The sequence below is a fragment of the Rattus norvegicus genome, chromosome 13, assembly GCF_036323735.1.
Source record: "Rattus norvegicus strain BN/NHsdMcwi chromosome 13, GRCr8, whole genome shotgun sequence".
Taxonomy (NCBI): domain Eukaryota; kingdom Metazoa; phylum Chordata; class Mammalia; order Rodentia; family Muridae; genus Rattus; species Rattus norvegicus.
Genome location: NC_086031.1, coordinates 44,570,934 through 44,598,611, shown reverse-complemented (window position 1 = coordinate 44,598,611; position 27,678 = coordinate 44,570,934). Strand labels below are relative to the sequence as shown.

Sequence of the window (27,678 nt, the reverse complement as noted above, 5' to 3'; positions counted from 1 at the left end):
TTTTCATGTCTTTGAAGAATTATGTTGGAATTTTGATGGATATCACATTGAATCTGTAGACTGCTTTTGGTAGAATGGCCATTTTTACTATGTTTCTTCTACCAATCCATGAGCATGGGAAATTTCTCCACTTTCTGAAGCCTTCTTCAATTTCTTTCCTGGAAGACTTGAAGTTCTTGTCTTACAGATCTTCAATTGTTTGGTTAGAGTTATCCTGAGATATATTATTTGTTACTATTGTGAAGGGTGTTGTTTCCCTATTTTCTTTCTCAGCCCATTTATCATTTCCTTTATTTTACCATATAATGAAGGCTACTGATTTATTTGAGTTAATTTTATAATCCAACCAGTTTGCTGAAATTGTTTATCAGCTATAGAAGTTCTCTGGTAGAATTTTTGGGGTCACTTATGTATACCATCATATCTTTTGCAAATAGTGATACCTTGACTTCCTCTTTGCCAATTTTTATCCCCTTGACCTCCTTTTCTAGTCTGATTGCTCCGGCTAGAACTTCAAGTACTATATTAAATAGATAATGTGGAGAGTGGGCATCCTTGTGTTATCCCTGATTTTAGTGGGATTGCTTCAAGTTTCTCTGCATTTAATTTGATATTGGCTGTTGGTTTGCTATATATTGCTTTTATTGTGTTTAAGTATGAGCTGTGAAATCCTTTTAACATGAAGGGGTATTGTATTTTGTCAAATGCTTTTTCAGCATCTAATGAGATGATCATGCAATATTTTTCTTTGAGTTTGTTTATATAGTTTTCTTTGTATGTGTGTGTATATATATATACACAAAGAAATCTGTTAACATATATACATATGTTAATGGATTTTCATATGTTGAACCAACCTTGCGTCTCTGGGAAGAATCCTACTTGATCATGGTGAAAGATGGTTTTGATGTGTTCTTGGATTTGGTTTGCTAGACTTTTATTGAGCATTTTTGCATCAATATTCATTAGCAAAATTGGTCTGAAGTTCTCTTTCTTTGTTGGGTCTTCATGTGGTATAGGTATCAGAGTAAGTGTGGTTTCATAGAATGAATTAGACAATGTTCCTTCTGTTTATATTTTATGGGATAGTTTGAGGAGTGTTGGTATTAGCTCTTCTTTGAAAGTCTGGTAGAATTCTGCACTAAAGCCATCTGCCCCTAAGCTTTTGGGTGGGAGGTTTTTAATGACTTCTTCTATTTCCTTAGGGGATACACCATCATAATTGTTAAGTTTTTGTCTTCAATACTCACCTTTCCTTCTTTTCTTACTGACTTTTGCCATTTTCTGACATTCTGTGTCTACAACTATCATTTCAAGAATGTTCTATACATGGAATCACAGAGTGTATAACATTTTGAGATTGCTTTTAATATTTAGAATAATTCTCTGGACATCCCACAAAGTAATGCTTGTCTGTAATTTTCCCTGTCTTAATACTGAGACAGTATTTTACAGTCTAGAATGTGCTTCACTCTCTGCCCATTGATGGGCACATGAGTTGTTTCCAATCATCTTTAATAAAGAAAGCTTAGTAATTACTTATGGATAGATTTGGGGGAGAGGTGTTGAACTTGGATATTCCATCTCCTGACTGTAATTAATAGGTTAACAATTTAATATTTAACTTTTAAAAGAACTTGCCCACTTTCTAAAGTGAATGTGCCATTTTACATTTCTACCTGACAATGAATGAGTCACCTTTATTATCCACACCAGCATTTAGTAGTCCTGCTGTATTTATTTGTTACAATGTTACCTGACTTTCTGTGTGAGGTAGTGATTTTGAACCTGTTTTCCTCTGCTAGGCTATCTACTGTGTGGATACTTCAGTAAATCTCTTGCTAATGCGAGTATTTGATACTTTCCTTTTATGCTTAGAATTCTTTGAATATTCTAGATTATAGCCCATCACTGAATATGTGCAATGGAAAGTTTCCTTCCTCGCTGCAACTTTTTTTCATCTTCAACACAAGACTTATTTTTTTAGCAAATAAGAAGATTTTAATTTTGGTGAGATCTAGTTCAGCAATGTTTCTTTTAAGAAATATGGTTTTAGTGTCAATTATAAATTCTCCCTCGTCAGACCTACTTTCCAGAAGGTCCTAAGGCACAAGCTGCTAGTCTCTTGAGCCATATTGAGAATCCTATACAGGAAACCAGGAGTAATTCCAGCACTATGTGGACAAAATTTATCATGTACTTCAGGGAGCTGTCGCCCCTGCCCAGAGCTACAGAACAGAGCTCTGGTCCACCACCTTCTGGGTCCAAAGGTGTACTTGTGGCTCTCCCTAGATATTTCTTGTTTGTTCTAAACATCTTATAGGCTTGAATTATATATTTAAGTTTATGATGATAATTTTTGGAGAAGTTCGTTGCAGTAAATCTCTGACCCAAATAAGCCCATGCAAGGAAAACACAACACAATTAATATGAATACAAGCTGCGTGCCTAGATTGGGCAGATCTACCACAGCACTACTCTATTCCCCAGCTATGAGATCCTTATAACTTGTGCTTCAGCTCCGTTTTCCTTCTACCTCTTCCTATTCAGTCTTCCTCTCTCTCCTCCTCCTCATTATCCCCCTCCTCCTTTCTCTCCCTCTTTATCTAAAACCTTTTGCTCCACCTTTCCCTTCCACTGCCCAATCACCAGCTCTAGCCTTCATGTTACAAGTTAAAATGAGGAGAAGGGTCACATGAAGTCACCTGAGTATGTGGTTCACTCCTCATCCGAGGTAGCTCTTCTTGGGGAAGTAGAATTAGCATCAAAATATGAACAGCACCAGGGCAATCCATAACAGAAATTGGTAAAAATTGGTATTATGGAGTCCCCCTCCTGAAAAGTCATGGATTTCATTATGATGACTTCATGCATATTTGTACCTATATCTTTTCCTAATATGTCTCCAGGACCAACATATTAGAAGGAGAGACCTTAGTGCTGCATGCCCCCCCCCAAATAAATGTAGAAAATGCTTTTAAAAAGTGAATATTTTGGCACTGAAGCTGCAGACCCCCTGCGCCCGAGACACCACTGGAACCTAAAGGGACTGGATTAACAGCTCTCTGCACCCAAATCCCATGGGAGGGAGAGCTAAACCTTCAGAGAGACAGACAAGCCTGGGAAGCCAGAAGAGACTATACTCTGCCCACATTTCTGACACCAGAGGAAAACACCAAACGCCATCTGGGACCTCGGTGCACGGGGCTCCCAGAAAGGGTGGCGCAGGCCTTCCTGGTTGCTGCCCTAGTGGAGAGCTCATAAGCAACACCCCAAAGCAAACTTGAGCCTCGGGACCACAGGTAAGACCAACCTTTCTGCTCCAAACGACCTGACCGGTGGTCTCAGGAAATACAAAGGCAAAATTCCTCTAGGACCAGACACTTCCGGTTTTTAGCTGGATTCCAAACTTCGCTGAGCCCTGCCCTCAGCTCACTGCTCCCGAACCCCGTGGGAGAGAGAGCTCACTGCCCGGACAGGTGGATACTCCTGAGACGGCAAATCGGGAGAGACCACCAGTACTGCCCACCCCTGCCCACATCCCTGGCCCAAGAGGAAACTGTATACGGCCTCTGGGAAACGGTAGATAGGTGCACTGGAGCTGCAGACCACCTGTGCCCGAGACACCTCCGGAACCTAAAGGGACTGGATTAACAGCTCTCTGCACCCAAATACCGTGGGAGGGAGAGCTAAACCTTCAGAGAGGCAGATAAGCCTGGGAAGCCAGAAGAGACTACATTTGGCCCACATTTCTGACTCACAGGAACACACAAGAACTCTTCAGGCCCACAGGAACAGCTGAAGACCTGTAGACAGGAAAAACTACACTCCCGAAAGCAGAACACTCTGTTCCCATCACTGGCTGAAAGAAAACAGGAAAACAGGTCAACAACACTCCTGTCACACAGGCTTATAGGACAGTCTAGCCACTATCAGAAATAGCAGAACAAAGTAACACCAGAGATATTCTGATGGCGAGGGGCAAGCACAGGAACCCAAGCAACAGAAACCAAGACTACATGGCATCATCGGAGCCCAATTCTCCCACCAAAGCAAACACTGAATATCCAAACACACCAGAAAAGCAAGATCTAGATTTAAAATCATATTTGATCATGATGCTGGAGGACTTCAAGAAAGACATGAAGAACTCCCTTAGAGAAACGCAGGAAAACATAAATAAACAAGTAGAAGCCTATAGAGAGGAATCACAAAAATCCCTGAAAGAATTCCAGGAAAACACAATCAAACAATTGAAGGAATTAAAAATGGAAATAGAAGCAATCAAGAAAGAACACAGGGAAACAACCCTGGATATAGAAAACCAAAGGAAGAGACAAGGAGCCGTAGATACAAGCATCACCAATAGAATATAAGAGATAGAAGAGAGAATCTCAGGAGCAGAAGATTCCATAGAAATCATCGACACAACTGTCAAAGATAATGTAAAACGGAAAAAGTTATTGGTTCAAAACATACAGGAAATCCAGGACTCAATGAGAAGATCAAACCTAAGGATAATAGGTATAGAAGAGAGTGAAGACCCGCAGCTCAAAGGACCAGTAAATATCTTCAACAAAATCATAGAAGAAAACTTCCCTAACCTAAAGAAAGAGATGCCCATAAGCATACAAGAAGCCTACAGAACTCCAAACAAATTGGACCAGAAAAGAAACACCTCCCATCACATAATAGTCAAAACACCAAATGCACAAAATAAAGAAAGAATATTAAAAGCAATAAGGGGAAAAGGTCAAGTAACATATAAAGGCAGACCTATCAAAATCACACCAGACTTCTCGCCAGAGACTATGAAAGCCAGAAGATCGTGGACAGATGTCATACAGACCCTGAGAGAACACAAATGCCAGCCCAGGTTACTGTATCCTGCAAAACTCTCAATTAACATAGATGGAGAAACCAAGATATTCCATGACAAAACCAAATTTACACAATATCTTTCTAAAAATCCAGCGCTACAAAGGATAATAAATGGTAAAGCCCAACATAAGGAGGCAAGCTACACCCTAGAAAAAGCAAGAAACTAAACGTCTTGGCAACAAAACAAGGAGAAGAAAAGCACACAAACATAGCCTCACATCCAAATATGAATGTAACAGGAAGCAATAAACACTATTTCTTAATATCTCTCAACATCAATGGTCTCAACGCCCCAATAAAAAGACATAGATTAACAAACTGGATACGCAATGAGGACTCTGCATTCTGCTGCCTACAGGAAACACACCTCAGAGACAAAAACAGACACTACCTCAGAGTAAAAGGCTGAAAAACAACTTTCCAAGCAAATGGTCGGAAGAAGCAAGCTGGAGTAGCCATTCTAATATCGAATAAAATCAATTTTAAACTAAAAGTCATCAAAAAAAGATGAGGAAGGACACTTCATATTCATCAAAGGAAAAATCCACCAAGATGAACTCTCAATCCTAAATATATATGCTCCAAATACAAGAGCACCTACATACGTAAAAAAAACCTTACTAAAGCTCAAAACACACATTGCTCCTCACACAATAATAGTAGGAGATTTCAACACCCCACTCTCATCAATGGACAGGTCATGGAAACAGAAATTAAACACAGATGTAGACAGACTAAGAGAAGTCATGAACCAAATGGACTTAACAGATATTTATAGAACATTCTATCCTAAAGCAAAAGGATATACATTCTTCTCAGCACCTCATGGTACTTTCTCCAAAATTGACCATATAATTGGTCAAAAAACAAGCCTCAACAGATATAGAAAGATAGAAATAATCCCATGCGTCCTATCAGACCACCACGGCCTAAAGCTGGTCTTCAATAACAATAAGGGAAGAATGCCCACATATATGTGGAAGCTGAACAATGCTCTACTCACCGATAACCTGGTCAAGGAAGAAATAAAAAAGAAATTAAAGAGTTCTTAGAATTTAATGAAAATGAAGGTACAACATACCCAAACTTATGGGACACAATGAAAGCTGTGCTAATAGGAAAACTCATAGCTCTGAGTGCCTGCAGAAAGAAACAGGAGAGAGCATATGTCACCAGCTTGACAGCACACCTAAAAGCTCTAGAACAAAAAGAAGCAAATACACCCCGGAGGAGTAGAAGGCAGGAAATAATCAAACTCAGAGCTGAAATCAACCAAGTAGAAACAAAAAGGACCATAGAAAGAATCAACAGAACCAAAAGTTGGTTCTTTGAGAAAATCAACAAGATAGATAAAGCCTTAGCCGGACTAATGCGAGGACACAGAGAGTATGTCCAAGTTAACAAAATTAGAAATGAAAAGGGAGACATAACTACAGATTCAGAGGAAATTCAAAAAATCATCAGATCCTACTACAAAAACCTACATTCAACAAAACTGGAAAATCTGGAGGAAATGGACAATTTACTAGACAGATACCAGGTACCGAAGCTAAATCAGGAACAGATAAACCAGTTAAACAACCCCATAACTCCTAACGAAATAGAAGCAGTCATTAAAGGTCTCTCAACCAAAAAGAGCCCAGGTCCAGACAGGTTTAGTGCAGAATTCTATCAGACCTTCACAGAAGACCTCATACCAATACTATCCAAACTATTCCACAAAATTGAAACAGATGGAGCACTACAGCTCCTTGTCTCTTCTTTTGGTTTTCTATATCCAGGGTTGTTTCCATGTGGGAGATTTTTCAAGTATTTGTTTTGAGAAAAAGAGTTACATTGTTTCTGAGTTTTCTAGTAAGTTGCATTTAGTTTAGAAATAATTATAGCTTCAGAATTATATGTGTTGTTTTTGTTGTTTGCATTATACAACACTTATAAAACTTAATAAACTGTTATAAATGGAGGGAAGAAGTTTTAGGATGAGAAAATGATCTCCAGCTTGATATGATGAAATTCAACTTCAAGCTGACTCTAATGGTAATTAGTAATCACTAGAACAATCCCTTGTTGTATTTTAAAATGATGAGTAAAATTATATTCATTCAGAATTTGTATCTAATTGCTATTAGAGTAAACCGCAGTAAGATCTCAGACAAACTCTTGACCTGTCTTTCAGCTATCTTCTGATTGGCTCAGCAACTAGCCGGTGTGAGGTCCAAGGTAAAGGAGTTAACTGGAGTGATTCTCTCCCAGAATGTGTAAGTAAGTAAAGATTCCTTCTGACATGATAATATGACACTTAGTCTGTATTACACACCATTTGAATCTCTCTTGCTTCCCGGACCCACCATTAGACAGAATTTTAGATTCACAATGATACCCTTACTCCTTTCTCTTCCCTTACTCATCAAAGTTGCCACATGTGAGCCCCCTCCAGTCATCAACAATGGGAAGCACAGTGGTAGAGAGGAAGACCTGTACACATACGGCTCCATGGTCATCTACAGTTGTGATCCCAGCTATACACTCTTTGGCAATGCCTCCATTGTCTGCACTGTGGTGAACAAAACAGTAGGTGTTTGGAGTCCACACCCTCCTGCCTGTGAAAGTAAGTTCTTCTTTAAACTGTTCTCATTTATTTATAGGAATAAGGTGCATGCCACTGGAGGAGTGACAGTAGTTAAATACAACTAATGGTTGCAATAATGAAGTAATTCATTTGTTCAGGCATCACACTATAGTCTTCGGAAGGGTACAGACTAGGTGACAATAATCCACATTACAATCTTGTTGTTTTGTAGGAAAAGCTTTCTGTAAGATCTTCCTCACTGCATTGTTACCCCAGGAAACTTCTCACAAAAGTTTACATTTGTATGGTAGACAGCTTTGTTTAGATGATCCTCATGCCTCTCTGGCAAAATCGTCCACAATCGAAAACAACAGAAGACTGCAACAGGAGAACAAACAGAAACTGAGGCTGGAAGTATTATTAGTGTTGGCAAGAGTCCTGTGAGTAAGGGCCTGGTGTGTAGCAGAACTGTACAAACCCATGTCTGTTCACCCCAGATGGGCATCAACTGACAGAGCAATATGTGAACTCACCAGCATATACCTTGGTGAGACCAATGAGGTTAACAGGCATGCTACAGAGTGTTTAGTTTCTGAGCACTGATAAGGAGTTATTTATACAGCCCCAGTGACTCCATAAGTTCCTCCCCATTCTGCCCCGACCCACAAGGCAGTCGACCAGGGTCTGAGGTCCACCTAGGAGAGAATGGGGGACAAGAGACGCAAAGAATGGACAGCAAGTCAAGAAGTCTGATCAAACTGACAACTTTTTAATTTTTCTAGGCAGAAGATATACTGGTAGAAGCAAAATGTAGGGAGGAGTTAGGTAACCACAAAAGAATGGGCCTGGCTCCATAACCAGGATATTGGCTGGGTAAATCTGCCAGTGGGGTAACAAACAGTAGGGTGGGTTGCTTAGTGACCTGACCACCAGGGCCAAGTGACCTGACAACCAGGTTTATTCTATCTATTGAGTTCAAGCAGAACTGCAGGTGCAGGCCTAGGTATGGCTATTGCTTTTGATCTAACATAGGCTAAAATACAATTGCTTTTTAACATGAAGGCTGTTTCCACCATCTTGAGGCTGCTCCCAACACCATTCTGCATGGCGACCTCATGGAAGCTGAGTCATGTGGTACCATTTTCAATTCCTCATGGAAGCCGAATCATGCAATACAGTTTTCAACGAATCTTTCACTTCCTATACACTCTTATATTTTTCCAAGGCCACATGCAGTGGAAGAGGAAACTCAGGAGCAATAGCTGGCATCTCCAATGACAGTCTCATGACCCGGTACTTGAGCATGTCAGTAGCTCTATCGCTATTCCCACTGTATTGTTTGCTCTAGTTGTCATGGCGACCATGGGGTGCAAAGCTCAAAGTTAGTATCATATTATGGCAGTAGTGAAACATCTCTCTATAACACACTGAGAAAGTGAAGTGGTGACATTGAAGGGACAGTTCAAAGTGGGACATCTGTCACCCTCATCCAAAGTGAAAGGCTTCAGTTGTATCCCTGCAATGCTTGGAAGAGGAGTAAGGAGGAATAGTCAGCAGGAATGGTGAGATCTAGTTGTGTGGGGACTAGAACGTAGGATCATGTTTGTTCTGTCCTGTGAGGGGCAGGTCACTGATGCTCTCTCATTTCATAACCACCATGTTACCACGATAGGCTGATGATTTACAAACGAAATCAACCTGGAAATTAGACCACAATATTGGAAGGATTCAGATGGGTAGAGTTTTGGCTTCAAGACTTAGATGTTGCTAGGCTTGGGTTTTGTTTTGTTTTGTTTTGTTTTAATTGAGAAGCCAACTTTATCACAATGACTAGCATGATGAGGTCTCAGGTTTTTGAGGTGCCATTTTAAAATGTTTTCCTTGCATTTCCTTTAAATGTATACCTGACATGAACTCGTTTTATGAACTGAATTAAGATGTTATAGGCCAGAGTCACATTGTCTTGGGCTATCTTTAGTCCTGTGAAAATCATATACTGTCCACCCCCGTGTCTGACCTAGCATCCTTGTGACTTTTAGTCTTAATATTTTTAGTAAAGTAATAGCTGTCATCGAGTCAAAATTTAAGAATCTAAAGGCTATAGCAGGGTTTTCCCTCCTGTAACCCATCTACCAGGGGTCTCCACCAATACATTTGGTAAACACTTTAATTTATGATTTTCTTTGTTCTGTCACTAATAAAATCTATAACCACTTCCACCTTGGAGCATGGTTTTGGGGGAAACCTGAATCTGTGTTCCCAGGGCACATGCACTCGCACTGAGTTCCAGAAAGTAACTGTCTTTAATTTCTTTTAAGGTGAGAACTGGGTCAGCCATGGCTCCTGGAACTGTCACAACCCCCGTTGGCGATCTCTCCACTGCTGTTCCTCTCTTACTACCTAGATGTCTTTCCTGTGTTTCTTTAGAAATCGTCTGTCATCAGCCACAGATTCCAAAGGGAGAGTTGGTCCCTGGATTTCGACATTTCCATACTTACAAAGACGCTCTTGAGATCAGATGCAAGAAGGGCTTTGCTCTCAGAGGCAACAGCGTGATCCACTGTGAGGCTAATGGCGAGTGGTTTCCTTCGGTCCCCACCTGTGAACCCAGTGAGTAGGGGCGATGAAGGAGTTACAGTATTTATATCTGAGGTTATCCAGAGTGTGGGCGGGATACGTTTATGGGTACAAGGCCACTTTAAACTTCACGTTTTTATTTTGTATGTGCATGTCACACACACACACACACACACACACACACACACACACACACACAACGCTGTGCACAAGTGGAGGTCACAGAACAACTTCCTGGAACTTGTTTTCTTTTTGTAATTTTTTTTTATTGAATATTTTCTTTACTTACATTTCAAATGTTATCCTGTTTCCTGATTTCCCCTTTGGAATCCCCCTATCCCTTCCCCACTTCCACTGCCTCTATGAGATTGTTCCTCCACCCACACATTCCCTCCCATCTCCCTGCCCTGCCATTCCCGTACACAGGGAATTGAGCCTTCACAGGGCCAAGGGCCTCTCCTCCCATTGAGGCCTGATAAGACCCATCCTCTGCTACATATACGGCTGGAGCCATGGATCTGTCCTTGTGTACTCTTTGGTTGGTGTTTTAGTCCCTGGGAGCTCTGGGGGTCTGGTTGGTTGATATTGTTGTTCTTCCTGTGGGTTTGAAAACACTTTCAGCTCCTTCAGTCCTTTCTCTAACTCCTCCATTGGGGACCCATTTTCAGTCGAATGGTTGGTTGAGAGCATCTGACTCTGTATTTCTCAGGCTCTGGCAGAGCCTCTCAGGAGACAGCTGTATCAGGTTCCTGTCAGCATGCCCTTTTTGGCATCCACACTGCTGTCTGTGTTTGGTGATAGTATGTGGGATGAATCCTCAGGTTGGACTGTCTCTGAATGCCCTTTCTTTCAATCTCTGCTCCAAACTTTGTCTCTTTATTTCCTCCTATGAATATTTTGTTCTACCTTGTAAGAAGGACTGAAGCATCCATTCTTTGGTCTTCCAATTTCTTGAGCTTCATGTGGTCTGTGGATTGTATCTTGGGTAATTCAAGCTTTTGGGCTAACATCCACTTATCAGTGAGTGTATACCATGTGTGTTCTTTTGTGATTGGGCAATGTCACTCAGAAGGAAATTTTCTAGTTCCATCCATTTGCCTGAGAATTTCATGAAGTCATTGTTTTTTAATAGCTGAGTAGTACTCCATTGTGTAAATGTACCACATTTTCTGTATCCATTCCTCTGTTGAAGGACTTCTGGGTTCTTTCCAGCTTCTGGCTATTGTAAATAAGGCTGCTATGAACATAGTGGAGCATGTATCCTTGTTATATGTTGGAGCACCTTTTGGGTATATGCCCAGGAGAGGTATAGCTGGGTCCTCAGGTAGTACTATGTCCAATTTTCTGAGGAACCTCCAGACTGATTTCCAGAGTGGTTGTACCAGCTTGCAATCCCACCAACAATGGAGGAGTGTTCCTTTTTCTCCACATCCTGGCCAGCATCTTTGCTATGTGGGTCTAGGAGATGGAACTCAGTTTTTCAAGGTTACTAGCAAGTACCTTTACCTGCTGAACAATCTCACTGTCTCCTGCAACCCACTTTAATGCAATAATCACAAAAGTTAAATTTCTATTTTATTTGCTACCAACATTTTTGCTAGAAGGAAGAAATTTTTATCAATAATCTCTTATTATTATTTGAACTATTTCATGCCAAGATTCTGTTGGTATTATGGATTACATATTTGCTATAAAAATCTTAAAACATAATGGTCCAGCATACTCAATGTACTTACCCCTGAGCATGATTACTGGAAGTTGATCCCCAGAATCCATATGATGGAAGGTATTAATGAAAGAAACAGTTCTCATCTTAAAGGAAAACAGAAGATGATTCATTCTGCAGTTGACTGTGAGTAACCATGGCCTGATAAAGGAGACTGAGGTTTCCTAATTCAATCTTCCAATAAAGCTACAGCTTCATGACTTTTTTTTTATGGAAACAGAAGGGTATATATCATGTTAGTGGTTATATCTGGTAGTCAGCATGGGAAACCTCTGTTACCTGCTTTAGATTCTGTAGGATTACTTTCTCGGACGTTTAACTGGTGTGGAACTAGGGGGTCTGTTGACCTGTGGAATTGACACCTGATTGTACTTCAGAAACCAGCCTTATTAAGAGAAAAGACCTTTAGGGGAGACAACATTAGAATGGGACAGCATAATCAATTAAAACAGTGTGATAGGACCTTAAAGAAAAGGAAGAAATAAGAGATGGATAAGATATAGATAGATAATTAGATAGTTTGATTGATAGACACATAGATGGTAAATGATTGATTGACAGACATGATAGATAGATGATATATAAACAGATGATAGATAATTGATAAGTAGATAGATCAATGATAGATAAACACATTTTTGTAAATTCTAGGATCTGATAGGAAGTCTTAGACAATGTAATTTTTTATTTATTTATTTTTTTAACTTGAGTATTTCTTATTTACATTTCGAGTGTTATTTCCTTTCCCGGTTTCCGGGCCAACATCCCCCTAGTCCCTCCCCCTCCCCTTCTTTATGGGTGTTCCCCTCCCCATCCTCCCCCCATTGCCGCCCTCCCCCCCAACAATCACGTTCACTGGGGGTTCAGTCTTAGCAGGACCCAAGGCTTCCCCTTCCACTGGTGCTCTTACTAGGATATTCATTGCTACCTATGAGGTCAGAGTCCAGGGTCAGTCCATGTATAGTCTTTAGGTAGTGGCCTAGTCCCTGGAAGCTCTGGTTGCTTAGACAATGTAATTTAGTCTATGTGACAAGGGGCATGGAGGAGCCAGAGACTGCTTAGCACCAAAAATTAGGAGTTAGAAAATCAGAGCACAGCAGTGTCTCTTAACTCTTCAACCTGAGGAGAGAGCTGCCGTGGATGAAGGGCAGGGCTGATTTCTCAGGTTGTGGGATCAGGCTTTTTAAAGTGACCGGCATTTTACAGGAGCAGGCCTTAATATGACAATCCCAGTCTTTTTGTTTAGTTTTTTCTTTTTTAAAAAAGATAGAATAATGAATTTATAGGTTAAAAAAATCAGAGGAGGAGACATAAAGAAAAATGGATATTGACTTAAGTCAAGCTGACTAGAAACCCAGGACCGATAGATAGATAGATAGATAGATAGATAGATAGATAGATAGATAGATAGATAGATAGATAGATGGATAGATGGATGGATGGATGGGTGGGTGGATGGATGCATGGATGGATGGATAGGTAGATAGGTGGATGGATGGGTGGGTGGGTGGATGGATGGAGAGAGAGAGAGAGAGAGAGAGAGAGAGAGGGAGAGTTCAGAAGTTAGATGGTGGGCTCTGAGGCAGAGTCTGACATCCAGAATTAATAATAAGGAAGGCATAGCCCATTATGTTTGTTCAGGATGTCAACCAGTTGCCTGGGCGAATGAGTGAGAAGGCAAACTAAAGAGGGCACGGCAGGCATAAGGACACCAAGTCTAGAGGTCTATGAAGAGTTTTGAAATTCATTTTTGAACTGAAGTTGATGGGACCAGGTGAGGTAAGCAGAAGAATAGACAACAGAACAGACACTGTGAAGATTCTATTGTTTATATATATATTTTATTGTTTATGTTTTAAGGTAGGTTAGGGAAGGCTTGGGGAAGACTGAAAAAGGTAAAGGTGGGCTTTAATATAATTGGGCTTGTTACAGATGTGTCTAAGGTTAATTTTATTAATCCACAGTCACAAGAATATTTTCACATGTGGAGGAAGATAGTAGTCAAGGCTAAAAACCTCTGATAATCTTGGCTTTGGATCTGTAACACTGTAACTCTTAGGAATGTCTGTCACAGTTTAACTACGCAGGTATAACTTGTTGGAGCTTTAGCACAATGTGCCCTTATTGGTGATACCACATTGTTTGGCGTGTGGCACTATTAACTCACATCGCACATGGCTAGGAGCTTCCCCCAGGCCTGGGTATGAATGAAGCTAAGGAACCAGGGAGGTCTCCAGGAAGAGAAATTACTTACCAGAACCATTGAGGAAGAAATTCTTGGATCTCGTCAATTAATCATTAATCATTAATCATTTTTGTCCTCTTCATTTTAAATAACATCTTATATGTGGAATTTTAGAACTAGAGTAATCCAGGACCCAATATGTGCTAAACAAGTTACCAACGATGGAACTGGGTATTTGGAGTTAAACTTAAAAGTGACCTAATCTAATTGGTTGGACCAAATAAGATAGAAGTTTTGGTAAGCAGTTGTTTATATGAATGTCCCAAAGGGATTAATTTTGTAAATAAGAAGTCCTGAGATTTCACCTCACACCAGTGAGAATGGCTAAGATCAAAATCTCAGGTGACAACAAATGCTGGTGAGGATGTGGAGAAAGAGGAACACTCCTCCATTGTTGGTGGGATTGCAGACTGGTACACCCATTCTGGAAATCAGTCTGGAGGTTCCTCAGAAAATTGGACATTGAACTGCCTGAGGATCCAGCTATACTTCTCTTGGGCATATACCCACAAGATGCCCCAACATATAAAAAAGACACGTGCTCCACTATGTTCATTCATCTGGCTATTTATAATAGCCAGAAGCTGGAAAGAACCCAGATGCCTTTCAACAGAGGAATGGATACAGAAAATGTGGTACATCTACACAATGGAATATTACTCAGCTATCAAAAACAATGCCTTTATGAAATTCATAGGCAAATGGTTGGAACTGGAAAATATCATCCTGAGTGAGGTAACCCAATCACAGAAGAACACACATGGTATGCACTCATTGATAAGTGGCTATTAGCCCAAATGCTTGAATTACCCTAGATGCATAGAACACATGAAACTCAAGACAGATGATCAAAATGTGAATGCTTCACTCCTTCTTTAAAAGGGGAACAAGAATACCCTTGGCAGGGAATAGGGAGGCAAAGATTAAAACAGAGACAGAAGGAACACCCATTCAGAGCCTGCCCCACATGTGGCCCATATGTATAAGTATACAGCCACCCAATTAGACAAGATGGATGAAGAAAGAAGTACAGGCCGACAGGAGCCGCATGTAGATCGCTCCTGAGAGACACAGCCAGAATACATCAAATACATAGGCGAATGCCAGCCGCAAACCACTGAACTGAGAATAGGACCCCCGTTGAAGGAATCAGAGAAAGAACTGGAAGAGCTAGAAGGGGCTCAAGACCCCTTATGAACAACAATGCCAAGCAACCAGAGCTTCCAGGGACTAAGCCACTACCTAAAGACTATACATGGACTGACCCTGGACTCTGACCTCATAGGTAGCAATGAATATCCTAGTAAGAGCACCAGTGGAAGGGGAAGCCCTGGGTCCTGCTAAGACTGAACCCCCAGTGAACGTGATTGTTGGGGGGGGGCGGCAATGGGGGGAGGATGGGGAGGGGAACACCCATAAGGAAGGGAAGGGGGAGGGGTTAGGGGGATGTTGGCCCAGAAACCAGGAAAGGGAATAACGCTCGAAATGTAAATAAGAAATACTCAAGTTAATAAAAAAAAAAAAAAAAAAAAAAAGTCCTGCTGATGGTAAGACCAAAGGCTATCCACAGGAGAAGACAAAGGAAACAAACAAAAACTCATAAATATGATGAAGCACAGATCAACTCTTTTTAAAAATCAATAACCTTTGTGTGGCACTTAGATATAGCTCAGACACAAAGCCCAGGCAGTTTTCAAGAGATCTCAATTTTGACAACATCCCAAGTAGTAATCTTGATTGAATCAGACCTTCTAATTAATATTCATCAGGTATAATAAGCAATTCACAATAACCTTTAATTATCAAACATACTTCATTACCATCTCATTTTTTGCAACTCAGATTCTCTACAGGTTGCTAAGGCTTAACTGTGTTAGCCATTGACTTAGCAAAATGTCTCCTCTATTCATTTTGCAATTCTTACATCCTGCCAACAAGTTTTCCTATGTCCTGGTTTTGCTTTATTTTGCTTTTTTAATAGCATGACCTAGGAAAATATAATTTGCCAGCATAGAAAGAGAGAATTATACTCGAATTACATTTACAGTCAGAGCTTTAAGAGACCTGTTAAACAGTTTTAGGTGTATATTATCCTGTTACTGAGAAAGCAGAAAATGTAGTCCATTAACCCTTTAGTCACTGGCCACTTTTAGTACTCTGGAAACAACTCCTGTGTGTAAAGTCATTATGTTGAAAGGGAAACCCAGGAAGTTGCTTCTGAAACACAGACATGTGCAGGCCATAACGAGTTATTCTTGGTAAGCAACACTGTGACGGTCATTTTAAATGACATTCTCAGGGCTCCCTGTGCCAATCCCAATAACATATTTCCTCATGATTTTTTTCCTGGCCAGATGGTTGTATTGATATACCAGATATTTCCTATGCTTCCTGGGACGGAAATAGGTTTCCATTAGAAAATACTGCAGTATTTGAAATTGGGACCAAATTGAAATACCGGTGCAAGCCTGGCTATCGAGCAAATGTTCACGATGTTCAGATTGTGACTTGTCAGGAAAATCTGACCTGGTCATCTCCTAGTGGATGCGAAAGTAAGTGACCTTGAATGTGAAAGGGCTATTGATTGCATGTGTCCTCTGAATTATCCATTGAATGTATTGAATACAACCTTTGAAATTTCCTGGAGCCTGTTTCATTCTATGAGATATGGGTAATTTCTGTAAAAATTCAGTGTATGGGGTTGGGGATTTAGCTCAGTGGTAGAGCGCTTGCCTAGCAAGCACAAGGCCCTGGGTTCGGTTCCCGGCTCTGGAAAAAAAATTCAGTGTGTGTTTGAAAGTATGCATTATTTTTGTGATTATTGTCGTATATTTGCTGATTAGTCCTAATTCTGTGATTGTGATGTTAGAACTTAAATCTATCAATTTCCACTAGAGATTTATTTGAAGGCAGGTTTATCTTCTAGTTTTTAAAACAGTTTTTTTTCTTTTTGGTATCTTAAGGTGACATTAATAGAAATGATATGTTTTACTCGTGTATTTAGCCTTTTATTATTATGAAATGACCTCTTATTGCCATAGTTATTTTGTCCTTAAATTTCACTCTCAGGTCAATATAGCTCACAACTTAAGTTTGTTTTGTGTTGTATAGCTTAGTTTTAAGTTTTCTGTTCAATATTTTAGATATATTTAAAGGCATGTTAATGTGCAATTAATGTAACTAATAGCGTGCTTGAAGTTATGACATGTAATTAAATAAAGTCTCCTAGTATATTATGTTTTCTGTGTTTTTGTGTTGTCATCTCCTTGACTTCTTTTGAATTGGTAATTTCTTTACTTTTCTTTCTATGTGTTTCTCCCTGCATCTCTTTTTCTAAACACACACACACACACACACACACACACACACACACACACACCCCTACCATTTATTTAATTTAGTATGCAATAAAAATTACAGTATGTATTTTAATGTGATGCAGGTTAATGCCTTTAGCTCTTTCAAGGCTAATAGACTTAAAACCCTAATTTGCTTCCACTGGATTTAAATGTACTTTTTGCACATTTCATTTCTATCCGAGTCTACTGTGTAACTATCGTCTTTGTGATTCTTACTGCCACTGTTCTCACTGTAAGACTCATACCATTCCCAGTGTGTTCTCTGCTTCCTGCTTATAAATCAAAGTATGAGCTCTCACCTGCTGCTTCAACCACCAAGCCCTCATTCTGCCACCACAGACTCTATCCCTATGAAACCATACGTCCAATCAAACTCTTTTTTTTTTATAAATTGATGGTGTCTTATCACAGAAATAGAAAAACAATAAACAATATGTTTGACCACATAAAGACTTATTCTGCCACCTTGATAAAGCCTTTTCTCTGTTTTTTTCCTTCTGAATCATGTTTATCAACACTAAAAGTTAATTAAACTCTATTGATCAGTGTGTATCACTAGAATTGCTAACTGTATTTCTGTATTATTTTTGCATTGAACATTTCCAGAATTCATTCAACTGAGGCTTTATGCCTATCGAATAATTCTTCCTCTTCACAGAAAGTAACATTCTATCCTGTTTGATTATTAATGTCTTTCATAATATAGAGTGAAAACTTTGGCCAAAGGTGCCTTTCCCACAGGCTGAAATGCACACATCTCTTTTAATCTTCCAGGGGTATGTTGCCCAACACCAAATATGGAGAAAATCAAAATCGTAAGTGAAAGGAGAGATTTCACTGGCACATGTGTCTATGCCTATGGGGACTACGTTTTCTATATTTGTAGTGAAGGTACTTACCCTATGACTACGGATGGAAGGAGTTCGTGTCAAGCAGATGGAAAGTGGGACCCTGCAATACCATCATGTGAGGCAGGTAAGAATACTAAGGGAATTTGTCATTGTCCTTTGCCAGATATCTCACAGGATTCTAGGTAGTTCTATGAAGAGTTATCTTTTAAAAAGAAGTGAGTTTGGAATTGTTTGCCCAGTGTGTATTATACAGAAGAGCAAAGATAGTTACTCTGGCACCATCATTAAAGGTATATTGACAAGACGGCTTACAAAAGCTTTTGCCAGGAGACACAGCACATTGAATAAGACCCTTCAGTCTCTCATGTTGTTAATGTTCCTCCATGTATTATCTGTTAATTAGTAAAGTAAAAGTCTATCCCCTAAGTCTTTGTGTTTGCACACCAGGAGGAAAGAATGGCGTATATAATTAATGAAACAGCGGGTGACTTTATTTTGAATGGGAAAGAAGACTTGGGTCCTAGTGACTGACATCAGCGTTTTCATTTTCTTGTTCAGACCCAAGCCTGCAAAACCATTTTGCTCTCACCTTCCCAAACATATCAGAAACCAACGTGACAAACAGAACCTATCTGCTTGAAAATGGTAAGGCGCCAAAAATATTATCATAGAACAATGTTAACATCTTACTATGAATGATTCATCGCTTCAACATGACAGACTCTATTGTGGGCCACAGTTTGGGTTAATATAAAACAGAGTTAAAGATGATAACTTGGGATTGAGCAGTTGATTTGGGGTTCATATAAAGGCAAAGTTTAAGAAGATAACCTGGGCTCTAGTACTTAATTGGATCGTCACAGGAAAGTAGGGTTGAGAGTTGAGAGATAATCATGAGAAAAAATAGTAGTCATCCATAGTCTTAAAGATCACAAAAGGAAAGTTAAAGAAGTAACTTATCTCTGATGGGAGGGTTGTTCTTTATATGATTAACATTATTTCACTACTGCTCAGTCTATGTTTCCTTCAGTCAGCACTCACATAGGCCTGGGTTTTTTGACAGATGTGATGTCTCTAGCTGTTATTCATGATGAGGATTTCTTCATGTCTCACAATTGCCTGCTCAGTATAATTTACCTGGGCAGAACCCATGAGATACTCCAGTGATTCTCCTGGGCTCCAGATAGAATATTTCCTGACCAGTATGTACCAGACATTTTTGGCTCTTCATCATGACTACAGTTTATTGCCACAGACTATGGTAGTATTTCCCCTCATCCAAGCCTCCGTGGAAGGTGAAGAAGCCTAGAAAAAAAAATTTGATGAAAGCAGTAGCTTAAAGATTGGCTTCACTGCCCACTGATGGGATTGTTTTGCCTCTGGCCTTGCAGGACACCTAGTCCACTAATCTGAAGATACACATAGCAAAGCGTATTATGCAGATGTTATGCAGATGTTATGCAAATGTTATGCAAATGATTCGGTGGTATTAACTCTGAGTAGCATGAACCATACCCGCCCTGTATGTTGTTCTTATTAGTCACATAGCTACACAGAGATACTAACCATCATCATGGGAGGTAGCATCTCCATTCTGATGTGTGGTGTGGGTGTGGTATGTACAGCCACAGGAAGATGAGAGATGTACACCATAAAGGGTGTGGGAGATTGCCGATGTACAAATTATCCCTTCTCTGTTATGGCGTGGAAGAGGGAGTGATGGAAATGATGGAGGGGCTTGACAAAGGCTACACACAGCCTATCTGATCCCGCCAAGCAGAGAACAGTACCACAGAAACCCGTAGCCTTGAACCGAGAAATCTACAACACTCCTCACCATCCCGGTCCCAATAATGTCCCACAGAGCAGAGAACCCGTTCTAGTGCAGCAGTGCTCAGAAGATGATGGGGCATCCTCATGCAACAGACCTCATCCTGCAGACTCCCAGGACGAGCGGAAGTGGGAGAGTTTGACAGAGATATGTAGCGCTGCCCCTCCCCCCACACACCCTTCACGGCCATGGCAGGGAGGAGCTGATCAGATGACCGGAAGTTTCTGTACAATTTGGTGCAGTATCCTGATGAATAGAACTTAGGTAAAAACAGGCATTGAACTTGCCCCCAACCACTGAGAAGTATTGACAGAGATAATGCTTTATCAAATTTAAAATTTTATTGATTTATAATAAGAACATCCCCCCCCAAAAATCCCACACCCATATTAACCAGACCTAGAGATTATTCATCTCAATGGACTTCTAATACACTTAGAAGTCTGTTTGAATTTGAGAAACCTCACATCTGACTTACACTTTCATTATCAAATATAATTTGATGCATTTGCCCAGCAACAGGAAACAAAATCAGTAGCTTTCCTATATACGAGTAATGAACTTTCTGACCAACTATAAAAAATATCCCACTCACAATAGCCTAAAATAATAAAATATCTAGGAATATGGGAATATGAAGCAATGGCTCAGTGGTTAAGAGACCTAGTACTGGGCTGGAGAGATGGCTCAGCGGTTAAGAGCACCCGACTGCTCTTCCAGAGGTCATGAGTTCAATTCCCAGCAACCACATGGTGGCTCACAACCATCTGTAAAGAGATCTGATGCCCTCTTCTGGTGTATCTGAAGACAGCTACAGTGTACTTATATATAAGAGACCTAGTACTCTCCCACAGTACTAGGGTATGGTTCCCAGAAACTGCCATAACTCTAGTTTGAGGGGATACAATATACCTCTTCTGACCCCTAAGGGTCAGACGTTCATGGTTCATATACATACATGCAGACAAAACAGTCACATACATGAAATAAAACTAATTAACTTAAAGTAAGTTTAAAATATATAAAAAATAAACCTAGCCACGGAGAAGAAAAACATTAAGACATTGAATAAAGAAATTAAGAAGATACTAGATATTGAAAAAAATATTTATGCTCCCAGATTGACAGAATTAACATTGTGAAAAAGTGACTGTAGATTCAATGCACTCTCCATTAAAATTCCAGTGACATTCTTCACAGAACCTGAAAAATTCTAGAATTTATATAGAAACACACATAGAATCCCACAGATAGCAAAGGCATCCTTAACAGTCCAAACATAGCCAGAGACACATCACCTGACCTCATACTGTGATATAGATTGTTAATGACAAAGACAGCATAGCACTGGTACAAAATCTGACATATAGAGTATGGGATCATAAGGGACCCAGAAGTAAACTCGTCTAGATAGGCACACCTAATTTTTAACAGAAGTCTTAACATTTATCAAAGAATAAAGCCTATTCAATAAGTGGTGCTTGCTGGCAAACTGGACATGTAGCCATGGAAGAATGAAATTAGGCCCATATCTCTCATCCTGTACAAAGGTCAATCCGATGTGGATCCAATATCTTAGTTAAACACCAGAGATGTTAAGACACTTGTAAAAAATATGGTGAAAACTTTTCAGAATATGGATATAGAGAAAAGTGTTAATAGAATTCTAAAAACAGGAAATAGTCGTTATTGACAAATGGGGTTACATGGAAATAAAAAGTTTCTGCTCAACAAAGGAAGCTACCCACAGAGTAAACAGACAGCCAACAGAACAGTAGAAAAGTCTCTCCAGCTACACTTCAGATAAAGGGTTAATTTATAGAATATTAAAAACCACTGCAAAAATCAAATAGATAAGATGTCTTAGTTTGGGTTTGACTGCTGTGAACAGGCACCATGACCAAGACAACTCTTATAATGGCCACATTTAATTGGGGCTGGCTTACAGGTTCAGAGGTTCAGTCCATTATCATCAAGGTAGAAGAATGGCAGCATCCAGGCAGGCATGGTGCGGGAGGAGCTGAGAGTTCTACACCTTCATCTGAAGGCAGATACTGGCTTCCAGAAAGCTAGTACAAAGCCCACACCCACAGTGACACACTTACTCCAACAAGGCCACACCTACTCCGACAAGGCCAAACCTGTCTAATCCATCCATCCACCTGTTATCTATCTATCTATCTATCTATCTATCTATCTATCTATCTATCTATCTATCTAGATATAGATATAGATATTCTAGCCATTATCTATCTGTCTATCTACCTGGTAATATTTAAGATAGGAATGGTAAACTTTAAAACAACGACCAAAAAAAAAATGAACTTTAGTTTTCCTCCTGAGCTCTAAAAGAATAGATAGCACATTTCCAGACATAGCCACTCTGAGTCAGTTGTTGGGTATCTTTTTGGAGTACTTAGAAACTAGACTTGATAAGTTGGGTCTAAGAATCTCTTTGTGCCTTTGGTAAACTTTCCACACCAACCTTCATTTCTTTCCAAGTATCCAAGGAAGAGAAGTCTCAAGGGTTCATAGCTCGTGAACTTGCTCTGAACTTTTATGATGGCCACCATGTTTCCACGCCCTTTCAGTTTCTATGAGCTGATAATGCTCCTGGTTGCTAAGCCGGTATAAAACGAAGATGAGAGATAAGATATGACTGCCTCTCACTGTCCTTGGTTCCTTCATCACCGTGCTAGTAACCAAAGGTTACTCTTTCTACTGAACTCTGGACTGTTAGGAGGGAAGGACAATGAAAGGTGCTCCCTAGAGTCATGCATTAGATCAAGGCTGTGGAAAGAAATGAAAGGCATAGGCTCTAACACTTAAAAGCTACAGATTTAGGAATTTATCATCGCTCTCAGTTTCCTTGTTGGTAAAATGTTAGTAACAACTGAAACTAATTCATAGAGGTATAATGATAATTTTTATAAGGCAACAAAAATTTGGCCAATAGATATACATAGTAGTTTTCTCAATAGATATCAGGACTATTACAGTTTTCATAGAAATTAATAAGCTTTGCAGAACTGGAATGCAAGTATGGACAAACTTTCTCATGACTTTCATTGTCTAATTCAATTTGATGCCCCTTTGAAGAAAACGCAACAGAGAGTTTCATTAAAGCTGTGTGTCCCAAACCAGAAATCATAAATGGAAACCTGTCAGTGGAGAAAGAGATCTATGCTGAGATGGAAAATATCACCATTCAATGTGATTCTGGATATGACTTAGTTGGTTCCTCAAACATCATTTGTTTAGAGAACAGAACATGGTACCCTGACATACCCTTCTGTATAATGGTGAGTGGAACGACTCAGGGAATCTCTGTGATTTCACCCTTAATTGCAGTGGTCGTTTCCCAGGGCTCTCCCCCAGTCTATGATGGGGTCACCTGACTCCTGCAAGGATGCCCAGTTTCCAGATTCACACTTGTAACTATGAAGCATCCCGGTCAGTTTGAATGAGTAGGTTTTTCTGCTCTATGGCTGGATCCAGAACTTGAGAATTGAGGGTTTCCTAGACCTAGTGCCCTGGCCATAGCTTTTCATGCTTGTGGTCTGTATACCTCTGCTTAGCTTCTGAATCATGTGCCGGACTCCCCCTCACCTACTCTTAAGGGGTGCTCTAGATCCCTTTGTGGTTCTTCAGCTATACTTTCATACTCTTTAAGAGCCAGGTGTAGTAGCAGATATCTATAATCCTAGCAACAAGGAGGAGGGCACAGGAAGGTCCAGGGTTCAAGTGTGGCCTGGGCTCCAAACTCTGTCTGAAAATACACACATACAAATACACACCTCTCTTGATTTTCTTTCCGTCCATCAATTATTCAACCTCACTTTTGCCAAGAATCCCTCTGAGACTGCATCTTCCCCTACTTAGTTCTGTTTTTTTTATTGGATATTTTATTTATTTACATTTCAAATGTTATCTCCTTTCCCAGTTTCCCCTCTGGAAACCCCTTAAACCATCCTCCTTCCCCCTGCTTATATGAGGGTGCTCCCCCACCCACCCACCCAATCCTGCCTTCCCACCCTGGCATTTCCCTACACTGAGCAGAACCTGGCCACAGGACCAAGGGCCTCTCCTACCATTGATGCCCAACAAGGCCATCTTCTGCTACATATGTGGCTGGAGCCATGGATCCCCGTGTGTACTCTTTGGTTGGTGGTTTAGTCCCTGGGAGCTCTGGGAGTGAGGGTCTGGTTGGTTGATATTGCTGTTTTTCCTATGAGTTACAAACTCCTTCAGCTCCTTCAGTCCATTCTCTAAATCCTCCATTGGGGATCCTGTGCTCCATCCAATGGTTGGCTGTGAGCATCCGCCTCTGTATTTGTCAAACTCTAGCAGAGCTTCTCAGGAGACAGCTATATCAGGGTCCTGTCAGCAAGCACATCCTGGCAACCTCAATAGTGTCTATCTGGGTTTGGTGTCTGTATATGGGATGGATGCCTAGGTTGGGCAGTCTCTGGATGACCTTTCAGTCCCTGCTCCACACTTTGTCTCTTTAGTTCCTCTCTTGAGCATTTTGTTCCCCTTTCTAAGAAGGACTGAAGTGCATCCATGCTTTGGTCTTCCTTCTTGAGTTTCCTGTGGTCTGTGAATTACATCTTGGGTATTCTGAGCTTTTGGGCTAATATCCACTTACCAATGAGTGCACACCATATGTATTCTTTTATGACTGGGTGACTACACTCAGGATGATATTTTTCAATTCCATCCATTTGCCTAAGATTTTCATGAAGTCATTGTTTTTGATAGCTGAATAGTACTCTACTGTGTAAATGTGACACATTTTCTGTATCCATTCTTCTGTCGAAGGACATCTGGGTTCTTTCTGGCTCTGGCTATTATAAATAAGGCTGCTATAAACATAGTGGCGCATGTGTCCTTGTTATATGTTTGAGCATCTTTTGGATATATGCCCAAGAGAGGTATAGCTGGGTCCTCAGGTACTACTATGTCCAATTTTCTGAGGAACTGCCAACTGATTTCCAGAGTGGTTGTACCAGCTTGCAATCCCACCAACAATGGAGGAGTGTTCCTCTTTCTTCACATCCTCGCCAGCATCTGCTGTCACCTGATGAGTAAAGATGTTGAACATTTCTATAAGTGCCTCTCAGCCATTTGACATTCCTTCACTGAGAATTCTTTGTTTAGCTCTCTACCCCATTTTTAATAGGATTATTTGATTATCTGGGGTCTAACTTCTTGAGTTCTCTGTACATTTTGGATATTAGCCCTCTATTGGATGTAGGATTCATAAAGATCTTATCCCAATCTGTTGATTGCCATTTTGTCCTATTGACAGTGTCCTTTGCCTTACAAAAGCTTTGCAATTTTATGAGGTCCCATTTGTCAATTGTTGGTCTTAAAGCTTAAGCCATTGGTGTTCTATTCAGGAAATTTTCTCCAGTGCCCATGTGTTCAAGGCTCTTCCCCACTTTCTCTTCTATTAGTTTGAGTGTATCTGGTTTTATGTGAAGGTCATTGATCCACTTGGACTTAAGCTTTGTACAGGGTACTAAGAATGGATCGATCTGCAATCTTCTACAGGCTGACCTCCAGTTGAGCCAGCATCATTTGTTGAAAATGCTGTCTTTTTTTCCATTGGATGGTTTTAACTCCTTTGTCAAAGATCAAGTGACCATAGGTGTACGGGTTCATTTCTGGGTTTTCAATTCTATTCCATTGATCTACCTGCCTGTCTCTGTACCAATACCATGCAGTTTTTATTACTATTGCTCTGTAATACAGCTTGAGGTCAGGGATGGTGATTACCCCAGAAGTACTTTTATTGTTGAGAATAGTTTTTGCTCTCCTGGGTTTTTTGTTATTCCAGATGAAATTGCACATTGCTCTTTCTTTAAATTACCTTTAGGAGGGTCCAGAAGACTGCGAAATAGTGAACAAAGGCAGACAACTCTTGCAGTGCCTCTCAAGCCCAGAAGACGTGCAAAGGGCCCTGGAGGTGTACAAGCTGTCTCTAGAGATCGAACGATTAGAACAGCAGAGAGAGAAGAGGACAAGCGTACACAGGAAAGCTCATTATACAAAAGTTGATGGGCCATTTAGGCCGTTCAGTTAATGTATGGAACCTCCACTCAACATCTGGACCGACACGTAAGAACCTCCACTCCTGTTAAGAGGTTTCTGGGCCAGAAGAACTTAGGTTGTTTCTTTTTGTTTGTTTTTGAAACTATGTCATTCTTTAGTGTCTAGCCATTGTGGTTCAATTGTCTCCTTGGCTCGACTCACTGAAATGGTTAAATATAAACTCTCAAATATCACATTTTTCTGCTGTCTTTCTATTCAGTGTGTCACAAGAATATGACTTACCTGGAACACAAATCCACTGTCCAAGATGTCTGTAGGTGATTTTATTTCTCCTTTATTTTCTACCTTACAAAGAATGCAACTCACACTGTCCCAATCTCAATCCTGCTGGATTGTCAATGAGGGCCCTTACACGGTGTCTCATGAGCCCAGTGCCTGCCAGTTCTGTACCTGCAGAACAGAATGCTAACTTAAGGAACGAGAGAGAGAGAGAGAGAGAGAGAGAGAGAGAGAGAGAGAGAGAGAGAGGAGACAGAGGAGGAGGAGGAAGAGAAGGAGGAGGAGGGAGGGAGGGAGGGAGGGAGGGAGAGAGAGAGAGGGAGAGAGAGAGCGCGCGCTTACTGGCCTGTAGAGATTCTTTGGTGCCCCCTGCTGGTCACAATCCACACTACAAAGATTTCTCATCTCTGAAGGAAATGGTTTTGTGTTCCTCCACATTATAAAAATTAAATCCGATATATGCCCTGTTTTTTTTTTTAATTTCTCTTCTTTGCCTTTGTCAACTTGACACAAGCTAGAGTTATATGAGAAGAGGAAACCACAACCCTTCGTAAGACTGACCTGTAGCTAAGCCCGTGGTCGTTTTCTTGATTAATGTTTGAGGGAAGGCTCAGCACATTGTGAGTAGTGTCATTCTTGGACTGGTGGATTGGGGATATAAAAGACGGAAAACCAAGAAGGCCAGGAGAGCAAACAAACTGGCAACATTCCTCCTCTGTATCAATCCCTGTCTCCACCTCCCTTCCTTGAGTCCCTGCCCTGACTTCCCTGGATAACGGACTTTAAGCAATATGGTGAAATAAAACCTTTCCCTTCTCCAGCTGCATTTGGTCATGGTCTTTTATCACGGCAATAGAAACTCTAACTAAGACAGACGCAATAAATTACTTCAACCTCGTCTTTTTTCATACACATCTGTGTACGTGTATTTTGCATTTTATTGAGGTTCATTTTTTTTAAAGATTTATTTATTTTTGCGTGTGTTGGAATTGCTGGTTCACTCTGAGTATGCATGCATTTTCTCAGCATTTTTCTAAAATGATCCTGCCAAAGGGTGTTTCTACCCCTAGAAAGCAGGTGTTCTGTGAAACACTTTCTCCTCTTGCTTTATCAGTTTTTCTATTGGTTTGTGCATCTACTTGTAATTTAGTGTGCAGGTGTTTAAGAATTCAGGATAAATGTTTGTTCTGGGATGTGTGCTAAGGCGTCTGTTTCCACATAAGGAACTGTCCCTTCTTTCCTAAAGTTTTATCCTTATCAAGGTAAATTAAGTGTGATTCAGCACGGAAGTGCGATAAGATGC

At 40.4% G+C, this 27,678-nt stretch overlaps 1 protein-coding gene across 7 annotated transcripts in view; it reads left to right on the top strand.

Moving 5' to 3' along the window:
* Zp3r (zona pellucida 3 receptor) overlaps positions 1 to 26,329 on the top strand; it is a 44,819-nt gene extending 18,490 nt beyond the window's left edge. For 2 of the 7 annotated variants that reach the window (XM_017598691.3, XM_063272064.1), the window contains exons 5-12: positions 7,058 to 7,143; positions 7,295 to 7,489; positions 9,878 to 10,060; positions 16,353 to 16,550; positions 18,132 to 18,332; positions 18,767 to 18,853; positions 23,184 to 23,341; positions 25,921 to 26,329. In XM_017598691.3, the coding sequence (XP_017454180.1) occupies positions 7,058 to 7,143; positions 7,295 to 7,489; positions 9,878 to 10,060; positions 16,353 to 16,550; positions 18,132 to 18,332; positions 18,767 to 18,853; positions 23,184 to 23,341; positions 25,921 to 26,127 (1,315 nt within the window). In that variant the 3' untranslated portion in view covers positions 26,128 to 26,329. Of the gene's footprint in view, positions 1 to 7,057; positions 7,144 to 7,294; positions 7,490 to 9,877; positions 10,061 to 16,352; positions 16,551 to 18,131; positions 18,333 to 18,766; positions 18,854 to 23,138; positions 23,342 to 25,920 lie in introns of all 7 variants that reach the window. The other 5 variants (XM_006249713.5, NM_182815.2, NM_001270845.1 and 2 more) reach the window with 3 other exon arrangements.
* The last annotated feature ends 1,349 nt before the right edge of the window (positions 26,330 to 27,678 follow it).